Genomic DNA, 20,357 nt, shown 5'->3' on the forward strand with positions numbered 1-20,357 from the left:
TCTTGGTATGGGAACCTCTCAATTAGGTACAGAATCATTGGATACAAACAATTGTCACTACAGAACTTTTACATCTGATCTATAACTAAAAAAGACAATTCAGGTTGATAATGACCCAACCCACCCCCTTCATCCATCATTTCAGTTGCTGCCATTGAGCAGGAGTCTCAAGGTCCCACTAGCTTATAGGTCCCACTAGCATGTAGTGCACCATTTAGGGGGCATATCATTTCATGAGCTATTTAGTGTAATTACCTAAATTACCTACCCCGATAGCAGACGATTCTGGGCCATATACGACCCAGTTAAGGCACTTACAGGTCAGTTACGGCAACAGCAAGTGTACTGATGACCAAAACTGGCCCAGCTGTAGCCGCCACATTTAAGGTTTGGCCATAGCAGCCTGCCTTGAGAAATGTTTGTACAGCGATTCTATTTTGGACCATTACCGTGCCAGTTGTGACCGTGTTCTGGCACGCAGATTTGGACGAAGCCATCCCAGTCATTTCACGGCAGGATATATGTGCTGGTAGAGCCAGATATGAGCCATGGCTCATTTGCTATCAGGGTAGCATAGCTGTCCTGTGAACACTAGCAGCAACACGCAAGTGCTTTCAGCCAATAAGCATTTTTGATCACACACACAGCTGAGGGGCCATAAAGCCTTGGTATACTTTCAGTGAAACAAGATCACATTTTGATTTGGCTGTTGTGGACAGTATGAGCACTCCACTACTGTAGGTGGCGCTATGCAATTCCAGAGATTTGCCGCTGGAACACTACTAGTATCATCTCCTAAGCACCGTCCGATTACATGCTTTGTTGTTACATGGTGTATTTGTTTTCTCCACTTTTACGCAAACTTTGTTTGCCGAAGCTTGGCTAAAGTTGTTTTAGGCTAATGACGTACACAGAGACCTTTGATTTTGCGTATTTTGGGTATAGAAAGAACTGTCACTGCTGCACTCATTTACTAAGCTAACACCTAGAACCTGTTACAAAATTTTAATGCAATTTCAACTCACTATCATGATGTTCAAAATAATGACCGGGAACTCAATCCAGCCATACTTAAAGACATACTTAGGGGACTGTAGAAAAACACGCTTTACTGGAAAACCGAAGGAGCAAGGTCACCACTGCATCAAGAAAACTTGGCCCAGCTTGGCTATGACAGGTGCCATGTTTAAAACAAAATGGCTCCTTTCTTCATGTCTACGACGTCAGCTAATCGGCTGATTCTCCATTAGGAAACGAAATAACAGCTAATCGTACTTTACAGTTAGTCACCTATAACCTATAGCTACTACTTTGCAATTATTGCAATGTGTTATTTTTCATTTGTCTCTATTCCAAGGAAGCATTTTCTCAGAAATGGCTTTCTTCTCTTTTCTTCATTACTCTTGGAAGCACTTGGTCAACTAGACCTGAATGTTTTCAATATTTTCTATCTACTGAAAAGAAACACAGATTCGTAACACTTATGTATATATTATATACAAATGAAACAATGCGACGTAGAAAGTAATGTTTTTAAAAATAAAAACAGTCCATTTTGAAACACATTCAAAATATCAGGAAAAACAACAACAGGACATCAACAAGGACAAGACCAACAAACCAGGAATGCTCTAGAGTTGCCATATATATACTGTGTAGTCTTAAAATCAGCATACCTACTTCATACACTGATCGTACATTTTCTTTTCTTTTTTTAAGAATGAAAAATATTTCTTTGCACACATATTTTACAAACAACACGTGTGCGTGAAGTATGTCTCCAGCATTATGAGTCTGTGTGGAATATTGCACATTTTGCATATATATATATATATATATATATATATATATATATATATATATATATATATATATATATGTGGAGATGGGTGCCATTGATCGTAGACTAAAACGATTCCTCGCCATTTTCGCTTTCACCCTCAAGACTGAACACAGGGACTGGACGCAGAGCATGCATCATGGGAGAACTAAAGAAAAGTAAAAACATCGGGAAAAGTATGTGGAACTAAATCCATGGACTTACTTGAGGGTATTATGGCATTTGTTTTTTTTCGGAGTTTTCAGATTGTACAAGCAATGTAGCCCGACGCAAGATTTGTTCCACCGAACAAATGGAGGAGGCCATAACTACGACCATAAATATAAAAGCATTCAAATAAAAAATGACAAAAAGCCAAAAGCTAATTAGCTTCCCTATGGTTGGCTGATGTATATGTCCAGTCAATTATAACATAGAGGATCATGACACATAACTAGCAGGCAAAAATACTTGCCAGGAAACTAGGCATAATCAGTTCTCAGAATATGAAATACCGTATTTGAATTATACACACAAACATGATTTCTCTTGCATATTGTTCGCTTATGTATAGGGCATATCCATCCCCTCTTAACTGCATTAAACAATGATAAATGTGCGTTATTCCGTCCAAAAACGGAATGTGAGGAGGACATTGAGGGTCATTAAACCAGCAAGTTCTGTTGACTTTCCTCGTATTTGCATTTTTTTTTTCCTTTGGCGGCCGCTATCTTATCCTACTGCTACCGATAAAGAACTAATGAATGTGTGAGGAAAATTAGCTATGGTCTATTAACACACACACACACACATACTGTTCTCTAAGGTTGACGACTTGACGAATCTGGTTAATCTGCATATTTGAGTCAATATTCCCTCGGCTGACCTCCACCAGTCAGTCACAACCCACTCTTCTTCTTTTTTTTCTCCTCCCATTAGGTTCTACTAAATACAGTACAGTGTATTTCCTGTCTCCCAGTACATCTACTATAGGCATGCACCTGAAGCTGTGAGCGGAACAGGGTGAGGAGGCGGAGCTTCTTTCTACATTCAGGATCACTATGTGGTTATTGCTATGAATTTGAGTGTGAGACTGAGCTGCAACTTTACAGACACACACAGGTCGCAGATACACACAGACACACACACACACACACATTCGCACACGAACACAGCCTCCGTCCTGTCTTCCTTTCCTCCTGTTCTCCTCCTGTCCTGAGTTCTAAGCTTTCGCTCTCTCTCGCACGCTCCTGGCTACAAAATGGAGGGGATGGGTGAGCGGCAGCGGCGCAGGGGTCCAGGGGCCTCGTAGGGGTCAAAGGGCGTGCTGGTGATAGGGGTTAGACGCAGTGACGACCCCGCCATTCCCGATATGTTGTTCAGGCTGCGAGATTTCTCGTAGCCCGTGGCTGTCGGAGGGGGGCCATGGTTCGAGGCGAGGGAGGTCGGTTTTTCAGATATGGTTTAGGTTGGATTAGTTGTTTGGAGGGTAAATCAAGTTTGAAAACGATGTTTTTGGGTTGTTTTGGGTTAGCATGAATGAATGGGGTGATGGGGTGGGGGGAGGTGGGGGGTTAGAGAAGGGTTAGGATTGGGAGAAAGGGGACGAATGACAGCAGACACAAAGCATTATGAGTGAGGAGAAGGTGGACATTTGTGAGGCAGATATGAAAGGAGAGAAACTCAAACGAAGGTGAAAATAAAAAAAGGTAGGGAGACAGAAAGGAGAGACACAGACAAAACACACATACATACACACACACACACACACACACACACACACATACACACACACAAGACAGGACAAAACAAGAAAATGCGAGTTATGAAATATGTCATACATTTCTTTTCCAACAATCCACAACAAAATCAAAATAACAACACAACACAGAATCCTTCATAGCCAAGAACTTGTCAACAGTCCATTGTACTCCACTGGTTGAAGGAAACACCTGCTGGAAGCTTGGAGAGCTGTGCGTTTGCTCAACAGGGGGGGCGCTACACAGTGCAGCGTAGTGCAGCACCTCTCGTGTTTCGGTCAACCAGGAGAAAAGAGAAGCAGGCCTAGTTTCCGATAGGGATGGAAGCTGCACATACAGCCACACGCCTGACCCCTCCCACCAGGCCAGAGGTTGTCAAGGACATTGTTGTTGTGCTAACATATAGCAAACCGATATAATGATTTAGCCACATATGGAAGCTACAATACTGCACAAGCGGACCCATTAACTTGAGCAACTGAAGTTCTATTCACATGCACCACAATGCACGACATCCCGGACAACCTCTGATAGCTTCGTAGCAGCCTAATAGCTGTCGCGCTTCCCTTAACTGTGTGGTCATAAAGCCTTCGTTGGGTTCTCTTAAGTCTGGCAATACTCTGGAATACACTGTTCACAGATTTGAGTCGAATTGAGTGTCTACACCTCATTAGAAACCCCTCTGTGTAGCTCCACTTTGCTGGTGTAGGGTTAGATATGGTAGCTGATCTGTTATGCTTTTCATCAGTGGTCTCAAACTAGCAGTACCACTATAACATGTGTAAAAAGCCCACCTCAGTTCCACACACTTAACACACCACCCACATTATATCTACGGTCAAACACTGACCAGTGATAAATAGAGTAGAAGGTGATGGTAAATTGTAACAGACTATAATAGTATATATTCACCTTTCCAGTGATTTATTAGGTAGGCGGAGCTTAAAGTGGCCAGTGAGTGGAAGCATGAGGTAGGGATTTTTAATAAGGTGAATATGCATATTTAGTCAAACGTGAAGTCACATTTGCGACTGGTTCAAGCAGCCGCTCGGGTTGGTCACTCTTGGCTTTAAAAAGACCAGGCATTCAAGCGAAGTGCAACAACAACAGCTTCTTTCCACCCACATTTCTCTCCTTCCTCCCTCTCTCTCTCTATGTCTCCTTTTTCTCTCTCTCCGTTAGCTTAAAGGAGTCAGAGGGATATGTGAGGGAACACGGCTGCATGTTAACCACACAACAGTACAGTGTGAAGAAACACAAGAAGAACAGTTCCCTTTTTTATCAAAGCAGGACACACATATGCAGACACACACATACACACACACATATATACACACACACAAGTTGTGACTGGCAACAGTTCCAAGTGTTTATAAGGTCTAAAATACAGCTAAAGTGAAATTAAAGGTACGGGTACTGACACACACACATACACACACACATTTTAATACAGTATCAGGACACAGAGTCACACATATGTCCCATACACATTTGTATCCAAAGGTTGAGGCCCCCTTGGCTATACATAGAGTTGTGCAATAACTAAAAGTTTGGGGGACGGACCACGCCCAACTCCTCTCCATTATTACGCACTATAAAACCGCTCCTCTCCCTTCTCCTTCTCGTGGCGTAAATGCTCAATCTCTGCCTGAAAAAGGTGGGGGTCCCATCAGCTCAAAGCCCCCCCAGAACTTAGGGTTCTGATGGATTTTGGAAACAAGTGCTTTTAACTGATGAAGTCAAAATAGGACAAAACAGAAAAAGTGGAGGGTAGAATTGACCCCACAAGAAACAGCAAAAAGGCTTTAAAGGCTGAAGCTGAAAAGAAGGTGGGTTCAAAGACAATCTAGGACAATGATCTAAAACATCCCTCAAAATCCACCATGGACCACCTAAACAGAGACAAACTGAAGCTTTTAGAATGGAACTCAATGTCCCCCAATCTAAATATCAAAGCAAAAAATGTGAATAGACCTTGAGGGGTTTCTTCTAGTCTCTTCTTTCTCCCAATTTGGATCTGCTGATTAACCCAACCCTTTGTTTCCCCCCTCTAGCACTAGCAATGATCCCGTCACTAGAAAGGTAAGGACATAACAGGTCTGCTCAGAGGAAAGCACCAGGTCTCTTGCGCCACCAAACCAGCTAACAGAAGGCTGTGCCAGCTAACATCACTTAAGAGTGATGAGTACAGAGAGCGCCATCTACCCACCTGGAGAGAGCATGGCCAATTATACTCTCTCAGACTCTCGCTCTCTTTGGCTGCTGATAGCAAAGCAGCATGGCTTGGGATATACAAACTTGCGACACCCAGCAAATCTTAAAAAAAGGCTTTAAAGGCTGAAGCTGAAAAGAAGTTGGCTTCTACAACAGAATAATGATCTTGGACCACCTGGACAGAGACTGGTTTAAAACTGAAGCTTTTAAAATGGAACTTTTACAATGTCCCCCAACCTAAATATCAAAGCAAAAATGCGAATAGACCTTGAAACAAACTGGGCAGCAAGACGGCCAAGGAGCATCTCAGACCTTGAAGCCTTCTACAAAGAAGAGTGGAAGAAATTCCAACTACAAGAACTGAAATTTGCACACATGCCGGAGTGTCGGGAGCATTGCATGCGATAGGGGGAGAATTTGTACAGGCTGGGTAATTGGCGATCCAAATTGGGAAGAAAATAGGTAAAAAAAAATGGGAAATATATTTCATACATAATAATAAGAGCATTTGCAAGCTCTGATTTCTGCCAATGAAGATGTTTCTGTACTGTCTCTGCTCATATGTTTGCAGGAACAAACACACTGATTATTTTTTATTTTTGTAGGTTATGAAATATGAAATATAGAGTAACTGTGCATTAAGATTAGGTGAAAGTATTATGTATATGTACAGTATAAGTATATGTTCAGAGTCAGAAAATGTGTCATTTGGCCAAAGATGCCCAAACTACATCATATCAACCAAATCTATTAGGGGTGCAACGATGCACAAAACTCATGTTCGATTTGATTCACTGGTTTCTATTAAACTATATGTACCCAGATCCATAAAGGTTCTCCAAGAGAAGTCTGCCACACTGCCCTCTAACAAACAAAGCCCCACACAGCCTAGTCATTTAAGCCTCCCTGCCCACTCCCCTCTGATACTCTACACCCAGATGCCCCCTTTTGAATACTGCAGACCTGAAAGACCTTTTGTCTCATTTTGTTGTTTTTGCCTTTCTCTGCTTTTTTGTCCTGATAATGTACTAAACCAAACACTAGTGCACACATACACACACGCACAACCACATTACAGGTCCTAGAGTGAGTTCAGTTACTACATGTCTCTCTCTCTCTCTCTCTCTCTCTCTCTATGTCTCTCTCTCTCTCTCTCTCACTTACTGTCTTTCTATCTCCGTGGTTGCATTAGTAGGCTGAGAGAGCTTTGAAATATACATGAAGGCCCTCAACTCGACCACTTGACTGACACACACACACAGACACACACACGCACACATACGCGTGGCCAGAAGGACATGCAAACACTGGCAAGGTCACTTACATTCACAGACATTAAAAGGACATAATGAGACACATACACGTGGATTATAAACATGTAGAAGAAAACCCCCATAAGCTCACATGTCCTTTAGGCTCACTTGCATTATTACATATTTTAGTAAGGTGGCAGTAAGGGGATTAATCCAGCAAATACACATTTTCTAGGTCTGTCACTGTCCGTTTTGAGCCAGTGTGATTATTTTAACAGGATGTTTGCATCGGTTTAAAGCTGACTGGTCCTAGAAACAAGCGATTTTCAGAATTCTGTGGCAAAAATTTGGTAAATGTAGAGATTATTGAGTAGATTAATGAACTATACGACAGTGGTGATCAGAAAAAAAAAAAAAAAAAAAGCTGTGTACATTTTAATACAAAACATTTAAATACAATGTATTTCCATATCATGATATTCCATATCATTCAGGACCGTTTATACGGTCATTATTCATTCTTTTCCACAGAAAGCAAAATGCAGACGTCTAACCACTGAACCGCTAAACATGCTTTTAATGAACTCATCATAGTGGTTTTAAGCTTTCTAGCTCTATATTTATTAAATCACTAAATATAAGGTAACAGTTTTAAGTATTTGTTTATATTATTTATATGGTTTGGAGTATATGGTTGCAATATTTCCTATTTCTGTATGAGGGAAGGAAATTGTTCTAGAAATGATCAGTACAAACCGGTATCACTATATCTTTAAATCAATAAGAGTTTTGTTATATTAGTTGTCATATATATATAAATGTAAAATTTGATCATGCTGACACATCATATGGTCAACAGTATCTGACCATCAGACCTACCTTTCTCTGTCAACACTCCTATGAACATTTGAATGTGACAACACTAGAACTTACAGTTGACTGGGGCAGATCTAGCAGAGCAGAAATTTCACAAACATGGCAAAGGTGGCGTTTTATGAAAGTGCCATGTTTAACGTTACTGAGCTCTTCATTATGAGCCATGCTTGTCTACTACCAATGTTTGTCTGTGGAGACTGTAGATTTTACACACCTGTTAACAATGGATGTGGCTGTAAAATAAAGCAGGGTGCGCACGTACGTTTGGACATAGAGTTTATGTGCTGTTCTATGTTGTAGTCTAAAGTGTATTTACTATGTCTGACATAGCTTTCACTAATCATATCAGTTCTGATGCAAATATCTTTATGCATTTAGACCGGAAAGCTTGCCTGCTTCTATTTATGGCCTTTATTTATGGCTCCTTTTATCATGAGAGATATCCGTAAAAACATGAAGGTTCATAGAAGAAAGATTCAAACAGGCTTATAGGAGCTTTCCCACTACTAACCATTAAAAACACAAATGAACATGCATAGCATAATATGTTACTGACAAATGATATACTCACACACACTTGCACACATACGCACACACTCCAAAACAATTTCTAGTTGCCGGAGGTTTTTAAGTGCTATGGATTTACAATCTGGCTTTAGTTTCTCACTGCAGACTGAACCAATTTATCCTCCTTCATTTTTTCCCCATGTTTGATTTTTTTTCCCCTCTAATTTCTTTTCTGATGCTTCAACACAAGAGGGGATGGTGTGGGATTGCAAAGCTCTTCTTGTAAATGAGTATTGTAACTGGGACATACCCATCATAGACACATACTCAAATGAATCAAACTGGACCTGAAACATCTAGCTTAAAAGACCTTAATGAGGTGAATCAGGTTTACTGTAACAGAGCACACACTGAGCTGCAATGTTTTACGTCTAAACCTGGCTATTTGAAACTGTTAATACTTATTAAATTAAATGTTTATTAAACTAAATAAATACAGATATATTAAGTATAATAATTAACAACAAGATAAGAAACACTGTTTTTGAAATAACTGAATTTGATTCTATTTTTAATAATCTGCTAATGCTAATACCTTACATCTAGAATACCCAGAATGATCATCGTTTGTCAGAACAAAGGTTATAAAGATGTGACCATAACCCACCTGATTAAATATGGAAACATTAGTGTGAAAAAACTGGGGTCCCAGCATGTAACTATGCTTGAAAATATCTTGGTAAATTGCTTGCCTGAAAGTGTTTCCTCCAAGGAAATGTTGGTACATTAAAATTGAACTAAAATGTCACCTATATATATATATATATATATATATATATATATATATATATATATATATATATTTATATATATGCTATAAGTTTTTTGAGTTTCTAGAGCTAACAGTAACTAACAATAATATTAATAATAAATGTTGTTTATATGCTTATATTTTGTTTAGAATTTCCTTTAACAAATGCATTTAACAAACTATTTGAGTAAAGATGCCAGGGATTTCCATTCAAGCTGCATTTTCATTCTTGTTTTATTCAGGCCATCATTGAAAGTGTTGCAGATGACCGTAATCTTCAGTGAAACGTTAAGGGTAAAGGAACTGTGTCAATCTACCAGCAGGTTTTGCTATTTCTTTAGCATGAGGCCAATTTAAACAGAACTGCTAATACAAATGGAGGTCTGGGTTCAGAGAACTCTACAAGATAGCAGACTTGTACAAATGACCAACCCTGCTGTTTCGTACTGGACTAAAATCATGGATCCAAATGGTAAAATTACTTTAAATTTTACCACTTCTAGCCAAAACTAAACCAGCTAAAATAGGGCTTTAAATGGGACTGCTAGCTGACACTTTGTTCGAGGTGTATTGGCATTTTAGGACCTTTTTCAAAAGAAAAGGTGTATAATAAAAGCTTTAAAAAGCCTATGAAAGTGTTATTCTAAACTTCGAATGGTTATTGCCAGAGAATAACCCCCCCCAGTTTGCACAGAAGTCCCTTCCTTCTGAGTTACTGAGCAATACGCCTTAGTGTGTGATAAGCCTTGGAGTGTGAAGAGGTTAAACAATGGGAAGTGGAGGAAAGGATGAGTGAGTATTTCATGGATGACTGGGTGTTTGTTGCTGTCGCTAGAATCATCTTCGTGACAATGATTTCCTTTACTATTGGACGAAATGTTTAACAAACTATACATTGCAATGCCCATTTCAAACCTATAGTCAGCTGTAACACTCCATGCATCAAAACTAAATCATACGGTCTCAGTTAAACCCTGAATTTACTGTGTAGACTGAATTTGAACTAGTATATCTAAGTATATATACACACTACAGTATACATGGGTGCAGTACATTAATACACTTTCAGTGGTAGGCGTTAACCATTGTACTGTAAGTAGTACAACAATAAAAATGGAAAATGTTATAAACACCATCAACAGTGTACTTCAAATGGGAAGAAAATACACAAGTATCTGTGTGAAAAGGACAATACCTGTGGTACAACATGTTAAATACCTACCAGTAGTCATATAACATCTGTCTGACATCAGAATAGACTAAAGCTATAGTATTAGAGAGTTAAATACCTACCCACAGTCAAACTTTAGAAACACTGGCACTGCACTGGCGGCCTGGAGATGGATGGAGAATGAGATGGACATTTGTTAGAGAATGGTGGGGAACAGTGAATTTGTGAAAGTGAGCAACATGAAGAGGTAAAAAAGGTCTGCAAATATCAAAACCAGTATTATGCTTGCAGCCTATGTTAATCTATATCACTGTGTACATATGACCTTTAGAGATATAGCATACGTGGCTAGATGGTTAATGGTGAGCTGCATTATGTCATGTGGCAAGGCATGAGTTGAGTGAGGTTAGTATGCAGTAAACAGTAAAAACCACTAGTGCTAAAGTAACACTAGCCGTTTCACAGCCCAGACATGGATATATATATATATATATATGATATATGGATATATGCATGCCATGCCTTTGACTAAATAATGGTCTGGCATCGTTATGAAGGCCATATGTACATGGAGCGTTTAATGGTGCTGCCCAAAGCGGCTTGCTCCTTCAATAGGTCAGTGTATTGATCAATGGGCAGATAAAAATGGACAAGGTTCATATTACCCACAATTAAGTTCTATTGATCTGGTGCCCCGACTTGAACACAAATCACAGTGCCGACGCTGGAGTGTTCGGCATGTCTGTAATGCGAGAGTTTCCTCTGACACACAAACTCTATGGGCTTCAAAGTGAGTCTTTTAACCCACTTAAATGCTAGTACTGGACTACATCACTGCGGTCAAAAGGGGGGTCTGAGTGGTTAACCTCAGAAAGGACTACACTACCCATAATTCAATTGCTTCTCACTAAAGTAAAGCTGAGCTAGACACGTGAGCGCTACTGAGCATCTACATGACTGGTTGTGATACTTGTGAGGCGGCACTATGGACACTTATAGCACACATAGTACAAGTGGCCATGCCGAGGTCGAAAGGTCATGCAGACAAACATCTAAAACAGACGTCTGAAGAAAGACAGAAAACTTGGGAGATGAAATGGGTGTGAATTTATGTCTATCTAATAAAAATAGCTCTACTGATTAGATGTTGGTTAGATATTGGTGTTTCAGTCTTACCTTTGTAATGTAGCTGTTGTTCATTTCCAACTTTCAACAGTGATATTTCTCTGCTTTCTGATTTTACTGTAACTGTACTATAACTATTACTGTAAATGTAACTGTCCATTATGTACATATCATTTTGGTGTGTGTGCGACAATACAGAGCGACAAAAAGAACACACATTTTCTCACACATACACACACATCGAATTAAAGATGAAGAGAGTATTGAGCAGAGGTGCAGAAAGTGGGGGATGCTGGGGTGGAGGGGGTCTACAGCACCCCAAATATTATTATTATTTTTTAGCATTTTTACTGCAACTGCTAAACATAATGGCACATACATATATAAAAAAAAAAAAAAATACAAAAAAAAAAAAAAATAAAAAAAAAAAATAAAAAAAATAATAATAAAAATAATAATAATCTGAGTCCGGTAAAAACTTCTAAAAACTATTTTTTTCTCGTAGCTAACTGACACTGTCACTATACAGCTTGAGAAACGAAGACCCTAACTTAGAATACTAGAATTATAGACTTTTACTCATTTTTCCCCACACCAAAGTCAAGAGGAGAAGCAGACTGCACTGATCTTTCTTGTAATCTCACTGGATTCACTGCAGCTGCTGTGGGAATAATCTGGTTATTAGCACTAAAAGGCTGCTGAGAGGTCACTATGTTTTATGTACCCCTTTTTGAAACTTTTGAATATATTGCTCCAAAAATGGCTAAAGAAAGTGGTGTAGAATTGAGTTCAACTGGGATGTTGCTGTCATTAGCAGTCAGCTGTCAACTGTAATGCGTTACATTACTTCTCATAGGAGAAAACATATATCTGTTAGCCCCAGCACTTCCTGCGCCCCTGCTAGAGAGTATAGAGACAGGGGAAAGTGAGAGAAAGGGTAAACTCACGGCTCATTGTGTTGAGTCAGTTTTTATACCATAGCCTGACTGTGCTGCCTCATACATTCATGCCCAAACCAGCACTTGCACATGTTAAACAGACACCAACACACATACACACACACACACTCACTCTCATTTTCTCTCACATTCACATACAGTATAGATGCAGAGCACTAAAGACTTTTACAGCACATGAACAGACCACTTTAACAGCCAGAGCAATGTGCATGTGTGTCTGTGTGTGTAGTGCCTAAATGCACTCTCAGCCATACATGCCCCAAGCTGGATGCATCTCATACACCCCGAGTCTCTCATAAGATGTGCATAATATTTTCTGTAGCACTCACACACTCGTATTAACATATTTATGGGAACAAATGAAAGTGTATAAAGGATTGTCCGTCATGAACACCAGTAAAATGTCCCCACAAAGTAGGTTTAGGTCTCATAAAATGTTAAAAAATTAAAACACACAAACACACACACACACACACAAACTCTTGTATTGCCATATTTATAGGACTGTTCGTAATGAACACCAGTAAAATGTCCCCAGAGTGTCTTTGTGGGGACCCACTAAGCAGGGTAGGGTCTTACAAAGAACCTCATTAAAAACATACACTTTCTCTCTCTCTTTCACACACACACACATACACACACACACACACACACACACACACACACAAGCCACAAGAACAATATATTTATCAATATATATGACAGTCTATTAAAGTATATTCTAAAACATCATAAATTTGATATATGTATTTTGGCTTGCTCTGGACATTAAAGTGGGACGTAAAGAGAGTGCATGGCTGCTTCATCCTAATAGCCGAGGCTGCAGCTAAGCAGAGGGCCAGGCCTTGACTTGGGGTCAGGGTTTAGTTGGGGTTTAGAGAGTTCAGGTGGTTGAGGGGGGTTGGGTATAGAGGCTTGTAGGGATGAGGGTTGAGTTTTGGGGTGGATGGGGGTATTGATGCTGCTGGAAGGCCGTGCTGCTTGGTCTTACCTTCCCTCTGTCAGTCTGTCTGAGAGTCTGTCCAAATGTCCCTGTGTCTGTCTGTCAACCAGTCAGCCACACATCAGTGCGTTTACACCTTGCATACAGCTTACAACAACAGCTAAGACAGCTATGACTCGCCTACCACCCCCCCAAACACACACACACACACACACACACACACATACAAACACACACAGATATATATATATATACAGAAGACCTTGGTTACACTGAGCACTGAAGAAGTGAGATCATTTGAGTGAGGTCTCCTGATTATGCCATCTGTTTCTATGCCCTCTGACTCTTGATCTTCATCCCTTATTCCTCCTTCTTGCACGCTATCTCTCTCACTGCTCAGGGGTGATTAGGAAACAGTGCAGAGTATCTAGAACACTGGTCTCAAACACAAGGCATACCTCATTTTATCTGGCCTGCTACAGCTGAGACATATTAGCTTAGCATATTGATCGACCCCAAATCCTGAAATGCTCTGACCACATTTTCTGCCCAATTCAGACCTACCGATCCCATTTACTTGCTAGGTCTCCCCCGTCCCAACCAAGATAACATGTGCTTACTTTAAACCACATGGACTACATCTTCTGGAGCTGCTACTAACTTGGGCTCAACACGCTTAGAGAAGAACACTGACTGCCAGTTCTCTTATGTCAGCTAAAAGATGCCCTGGCTGGGTGGCATCTGGAGATGGAGGGCAGTATTACCCACCTAGATGCGTGGGAATGGTGGGATAGATTTAATAGGATTTGAAGTTCTTAATCTAAAGCTCATACCGACTGGCTACATAAGCACATTAAACCCATGGCCATATCTCTACATACTGCAGCCTTGGCTTAAGTGAAAACTTACTCATCTATTTGAAACAAATAAAATCAAATGAAGAGCATTAAAATATTATTGCTTGTTTGGATAAAAATTGGGCTAATCTGAATATTATGTATTATTACATACTGAATGTACATTTCTTCTTTCATTATTTTTTATTATTTTTGTTGTGCTCGTGTTTTGCTATCTGTTGTCAACCAGAGGAGGCCGGCTCCCCTGTGATTCGTCTTTTGATTCCTCTCAAGATTCATTCCTCAGAGGGAGTTTTTCCATGCCACTGTCACCCCTGTCTCGCTTAATTGCGGCTTGGATCTTTTTCAAGGATTCCTGTAAAGCTCCTTTGCCGTAAAAAGTGCTACACTATATGTCCAAATGTTTGTGGACATCCCTTCTAATAAATGCATTCAGCTACTTTAAGTTGCACCCATTGCTGATTCACAGCTTGTCTAGTCCCTGTAGAATAGGACTCTGCATCTCAATGCATTTTGAATTGAACTGAACTGAATTGAGCCAAAACGGTGTTTGACACTCATGGTTTAGAACCCTGCACTGTGCGGTACTGTGTGCGGAACCCACAGGCCGATTCGTCTGCAAACTCTGGAGGGCTGAAAGCTTAAATCTTGGCAGAACCTGGCAAACTCACACGCACATGACCTCACCGTGACCTCACCGTGACCTCGACTGTCCTGGGCAAGTCCCTTCCTGAACTGCAGGGACTTACCCAGCCCAGAGCGGACAGAGCAAGAAAAAAACAACAAAAAAAAAAAGTGAAACATTTTAAGAACACCATAAGCCACATCACGACACCACGAGCACGGCACGCGGCAAAAACGCACACACACACACACACACACACACACACACACACACACACACACACACACACATAAGAGCGCGGAGAGGATAGGATAAGTAACACTAAAACGGCAAGTAGAATGAAGAAGCCCACATACAAACGCGTGATATGACACAACCTGAAGGGGAGAGACAATACAGAGCATGTGAGATAGCACTGGGTACACACACACACACACACACACACACACTGCAGTAACCTGTATTTCCATATTTAGTAGACGTTTCTCTCATGTTACAATGGAGAGACAGCAAAGTATCGCTTTCATCTGTCCACAGTGACCGAACTCCTTTGTCCTACATTTTTATTGCATTGGCAGTTAGAGAGAGCAGGCTGGGTTTACACACTTTCTGCCTTTCACACCTCACCACAGGAATGTTTGTGTGAGTGTGTGTGTGTGTGTGTGTGTGTGTATAAAACGTCATAATCTGAAGACGGAGACCCTGTTGACTGCTACTTGTTGTCCTTGTTAAAACCTACTGATGCAACAGATCACAAAACTCACGGCTCGGATTTCCTCAGAGCGAGCTGGCTGCCTAGCGATGCTGCATCAGGGGCAGTTCGGAAAGAGGCAGTGACTGGCTTCGAAGGAGACATGTGCTATTTTTTACCCTCTTAGTGTTGGACGCATAGCTAGTGATAGGGGGAGTTCACAGTAATAAGGGAGTGTGTAATTGGTCTTTCAAATTGGGTAGAAAACAGGCTAAATTAAGAAATAAATCATTATATAAAAAACTAGCAGAGGAAGTGTAAACAAACACACACCTTAAATGAGCAAGGGTGTGGCTGATATGACCAGCAAATTTTGATTAACGTTGATTAACACAGGTGTTGCTAAGTTTTAGTGAGCTGCAGTGTTCTGGGGGAAGCAGGTAAGATGAACTAGTGGAAGCAAAGCCAAAAGCTGAATGGGTGGGACTGGACCAATCAGGGACCGGCCACGGCAAATCCAACTGGTGGGACCGTACTTACGAAAGTGTTAAACAAGAGAACGTTTAACAATAAAATTACGTCTCACCTTCCCCCTACCACCAACCCTCACCTTTCACTGATCACAAGCCTCAGGGCCCAGATTAGCTTCTTAGTGGTAAGATCCTCTTAACTGGTGGAGGCAGTGTTCAGAGTGCTGCTCACTACGTCATGGTAGGGGAGGTAAAATGTTAAATTTTAAATACCTGGAATGGGTTCAGCACCTGGAATGGGTAAACCCTGTTCACTCTATAATGGAGGAGGAGAGAGGGATGAGGACTGAGTTCCAGTGATACAGATTTGACTGGAGAACTGACTTTGGAATATGGATGAGCAGGGTTGTTGAACTACAGCAGAATTTGCAGGAAACCCAGCCTGCACTCTTTTTTGGGTCATAAGCCAAACATAATCACAAACAGTCATTAAAATAATATACAGATATACACTAGATTGAGAATAAAGGGAAAAAAGAAGCTGAAGAATGCATGGGCTTGGACTGTCACCCATTGCGCCCTATGAAGTTCTGTCCCACGTAGGGCTTCAGGTGATCATGTATGTGTATGTATGTGTATGATCATCCCCTTGTTTCTCTGTTTAGTATCTCAATGCCTTTACCTCTCTGTACTACGGTTTGATCCAGGAGGAGGCGGAGTTAGCATTGAGGTCCTGCTGTAACAGTGCGCCCTCCAGCTTATACCACTGCTGAGGAGCGGGGGGCTCAGGAGCTGCTGCCAGTGCTCCCATCTCTAACGGACAGGGGTCGCGGAGTGGACATGGGGTGGAGAGGGGAGAGTTTTGGTGGGACGGTACAGATTTAGAGGACATTTGAGTGCAGATTTTGGGGCATGAAGGGACATTATTTTGGGAAGTAAAGGAGCGATTGGTTTTCCGTGGAAAAGTTGTTTTGTGGGGCCAGGTTCCGGGTGGAGGGAGGTGCCGTTGTGCGTGAGTGTTAAGAGTTAGAGTTGAATAATGAAAAAAAAAAAGTGTCAGAGAGAGAGTGGGCAGTGAGAAAGTGTGTGAGGGGGGGGGGGAAACACAAAAAGCAGGGTTGGGCCAATAAAAAAAAGGATGAGGGGAAGAAGGATACGAGCATATAATTAAGAAAAGGAGAGAGGATTCAGGAAAGGGCACATCAGAAAGAGAGACAGACAGAAAGGAAGGAAGACAGGAGAGGAAAACAGTTCAGCCAACAAATGACAGACACAGAGAGAACAGAAGGAGAAAGAGAACAGAGGAATCAGAACAGTGAAAGGAGAAAAACAGAGTAAGAGAGAGGTGGAGATTTCAAAACAGCAGATTAGGATGTAGATGGTGTGTGTGTGTGTGTGTGTTTGGCTCTGTTTGAGACGATAGCACTGTGGCAGTATCTGTAATGCTTCGTTTAGCGGCAGGTTTGACACAGTTTTGAATCTTTACAGTGATCGTTCAGTTGATTCAGACTGATTCAGTTGACTCATTCTTTTGAACTGTCCATTTCAATGAATCCAACAGCCGACTCAAGCGATTCTATTCCAGTCCACATTGATTAATGAAGTCATATTGACTTCATTCTCAGCCCGTCTTAATGGATCGACTTTCAATTCAGTGACTGAGAGCTGATGCTCACTACTGGAGTCAGACTGGAATACACACACACACAAAAAACATATGGTCGCTGTCATGCAAAAATCTTTCACTGCCATTCACTTCTTGACATAATTTTGTGATTAACAGACTAATAGAAATGCTCAAAAATAACATGGAATAAAATAAAATCCCTTTTATTGATAAGGGAAAGTCCTGTGCAGCTGCATGTTGGAGCTTCAAGGCTGAAGAGCTTCTGTGTGACAGCAATGATCTCCTCATGATCTCACTCAGTTCTCCTAGACACGGGTAAGTCCTGTCTGAGAGCAGAGTGAGACAATATTCTCAGGTTTTTTTTTGAGATTCAGCTCCTGAGAAACAGCCCTTGGTTTTTCACACTTTGATGAAAATAAAGTCTTCCAGGTGGCTGAACTTGTCTTGGTCACACTGATCTCACTTCAGTCTCAGCTGAATGATATTCACATCAGAAGAGTGAAAGATCTTCTCCTGCATCTCAGAAATCATTTGTCAGTCTTTCGGTGCAGAAGGAGATCTCATGCTTTTCTCATTTGTGTCCAGAACCCCCTATGATTAAATGCTGATGCTGATCTTTAGTTTTTTATAACAAGGAGAGATTCCTTTATCCCTCTTCAAATTTCACTTTGGGAATTCAAAAATTTTTAAGGATATAACAATATCATACTGTCTGAACTGTTTTACAGGCAATGTAATAATGTATCACATTTACTTATTAATGTGTTTGTCTTTCTTTATTTAATTTTTTACCTAATGTTCCCCTCAATTTAGCCAAGCCAATTGACTCACCCACTCACTAGGACTCCCCCTTTTCACTTGCAATGCATCCCGACACTAGGAGGGTAAGGACACTGCCACTGCCTCTTTTTGTGACATCACTAGGCTGCCATCCCTAGCTCTGATACATCAGCCAAAAGATGCCTGTGCCGGCCAGTATCACAACAGGAGTGAAGAGGGGATAGAACCATCTACCCACCCAGAGAGAACGTGGCCAATTGTGCTCCCTCTGGCAGTGATTGCTGATGGCGAAGCAGCATTACCCCAAGACCTGGGATTTGAACTTGCCATTCCCTGGCCATTCAGTTAATGTCTTGGTTTGCTGAGCCACTCTGAGACCCCCCCACAATTATTTCTATTAAACTAATTCATATGACAAGTGACTTTAAACTATTGGAAGGTATTATATATTAAATAACTGTAATATTTTATATAATTACTAATGAGGTAACATTTGAGAAATTATTGTTTTATATTTAGCCAAATTATGAACTTTGTAAATTCAATTTCTGTTCAAAAGTTTGGATAAAAGTGAATTAATTGTGCTAATTCCTATGTATGTTTTCTATGTAACAGTTTTGATTGACCAATCTGATATTTTCAGTCATTTTTCTCAGCATTTCAGTTTTCTACAAATTAATAAAGGCCTGAAAGCTGTGCATTTTTTATAGTGTATATATCTTATCTCACAAGGAATAAGATACGATCATCAGCCTATGGTACAGATGCTTCTGTACAGTCTGATTCAGTCTGGACTCCAAAATAATTTGATTGATTAATTGATTGATTGAAAAGAACCAGTTCAAAAGACTCTGCTTATGTGTGGGTTTATGCATATCATGTTTGTGACTATGTGTATATATGTATGTCATCAATTGGGACATTTTCACCTTTGGACAAGTGTATCGATGTGCCTTTTTTTAAGAATGATAACAGCAGCCCAAAGTGTCCTTCTCTGCCCCTTCTGTTGTCTGACCTCCTGTGCTCAGGTTGTAGGAGAGAAACAAGGAGTATGTGTTTGTGTGTGTGTGTGTGTGTGTGTGTGAGAGAGAGAGTTCCTTGGGCACGTGTTCGTTTGTAGTGAGTAAGTGGTGAGTGTGTGGGCGTACCTTTCCGGACATTTCCGTCAGTGGGCCGGAAGTCACGCGTGTTGAGCAAAAAGCAGGCGCGGTCCTGCTGGTAGCGCTCGCGTGTCCGTCCTGCCGGACTTCGCTCCTCAGGGCTCAGAACCTGGTCTATTGTGGGACAGTCCTCGTTGGCCAAAGCTGCACTGGCCGCATCGCCGTTCTGCTTCGAGTCTGAGACAAAGAAAGAGGAGGGTGTGTGTGAAGGGGGGAGGGGGGATGTGGAGCGAGACACAAGATGTGCAAGACAGATGGGTGATTCAGGTAGAAAGGATAAGAAATGAGTGTAAAATTAGGGAAGAAATGAAGAAGAAAAAGAGGAGGGAAAGAGCACAGAGGTGAGTGTGGAATGAGGGAAGAGAGGAAGAAAGGAAGAGAGAGGGAGAGTGAAAAAGGAGTAAGGCAAAAAAGCAGAATAGATCTAAAACAAGAGAGGGAAATAATATTTATCATTTTAACGTCAGGGTCATACAGTGTTCATGTAAACACACACACACACACACACATATACACAAACACTCAGTCAATAAAGCAATGGTCACAGCTCAGAAACTCAATGACGTTACCCTCACCCTCCCCCCCACAAACTGACCCTGGGGACGAAAAAGGTACAATATGGGACAGGTCCAGAATGATGAGTCAGCTCACTGTTTTAAGAGCATCACTGCTTCCTAATTCTTTAATCTGATAGGTTAATTAACTTTTG

The 20,357-nt window shown here is 40.9% G+C and overlaps 1 protein-coding gene across 5 annotated transcripts in view; it reads right to left on the bottom strand.

Annotated features, from left to right (window-relative positions):
- The window catches only part of kcnc3b (potassium voltage-gated channel, Shaw-related subfamily, member 3b), a 91,883-nt gene that overhangs the window by 10,515 nt on the left and 61,011 nt on the right, over positions 1 to 20,357 (bottom strand). For 2 of the 5 annotated variants that reach the window (XM_072680141.1, XM_072680142.1), the window contains exons 3-5: positions 19,637 to 19,825; positions 15,277 to 15,297; positions 10,534 to 10,574 (exon numbers count right to left, since the gene is read on the bottom strand). In XM_072680141.1, the coding sequence (XP_072536242.1) occupies positions 10,540 to 10,574; positions 15,277 to 15,297; positions 19,637 to 19,825 (245 nt within the window). In that variant the 3' untranslated portion in view covers positions 10,534 to 10,539. Of the gene's footprint in view, positions 1 to 3,057; positions 3,229 to 10,533; positions 10,575 to 15,276; positions 15,298 to 16,625; positions 16,895 to 19,636; positions 19,826 to 20,357 lie in introns of those variants that run through there. The other 3 variants (XM_072680139.1, XM_072680140.1, XM_072680143.1) reach the window with 3 other exon arrangements.

This window comes from Salminus brasiliensis, chromosome 5 (genome assembly GCF_030463535.1).
Source record: "Salminus brasiliensis chromosome 5, fSalBra1.hap2, whole genome shotgun sequence".
Lineage (NCBI taxonomy): Eukaryota > Metazoa > Chordata > Actinopteri > Characiformes > Bryconidae > Salminus > Salminus brasiliensis.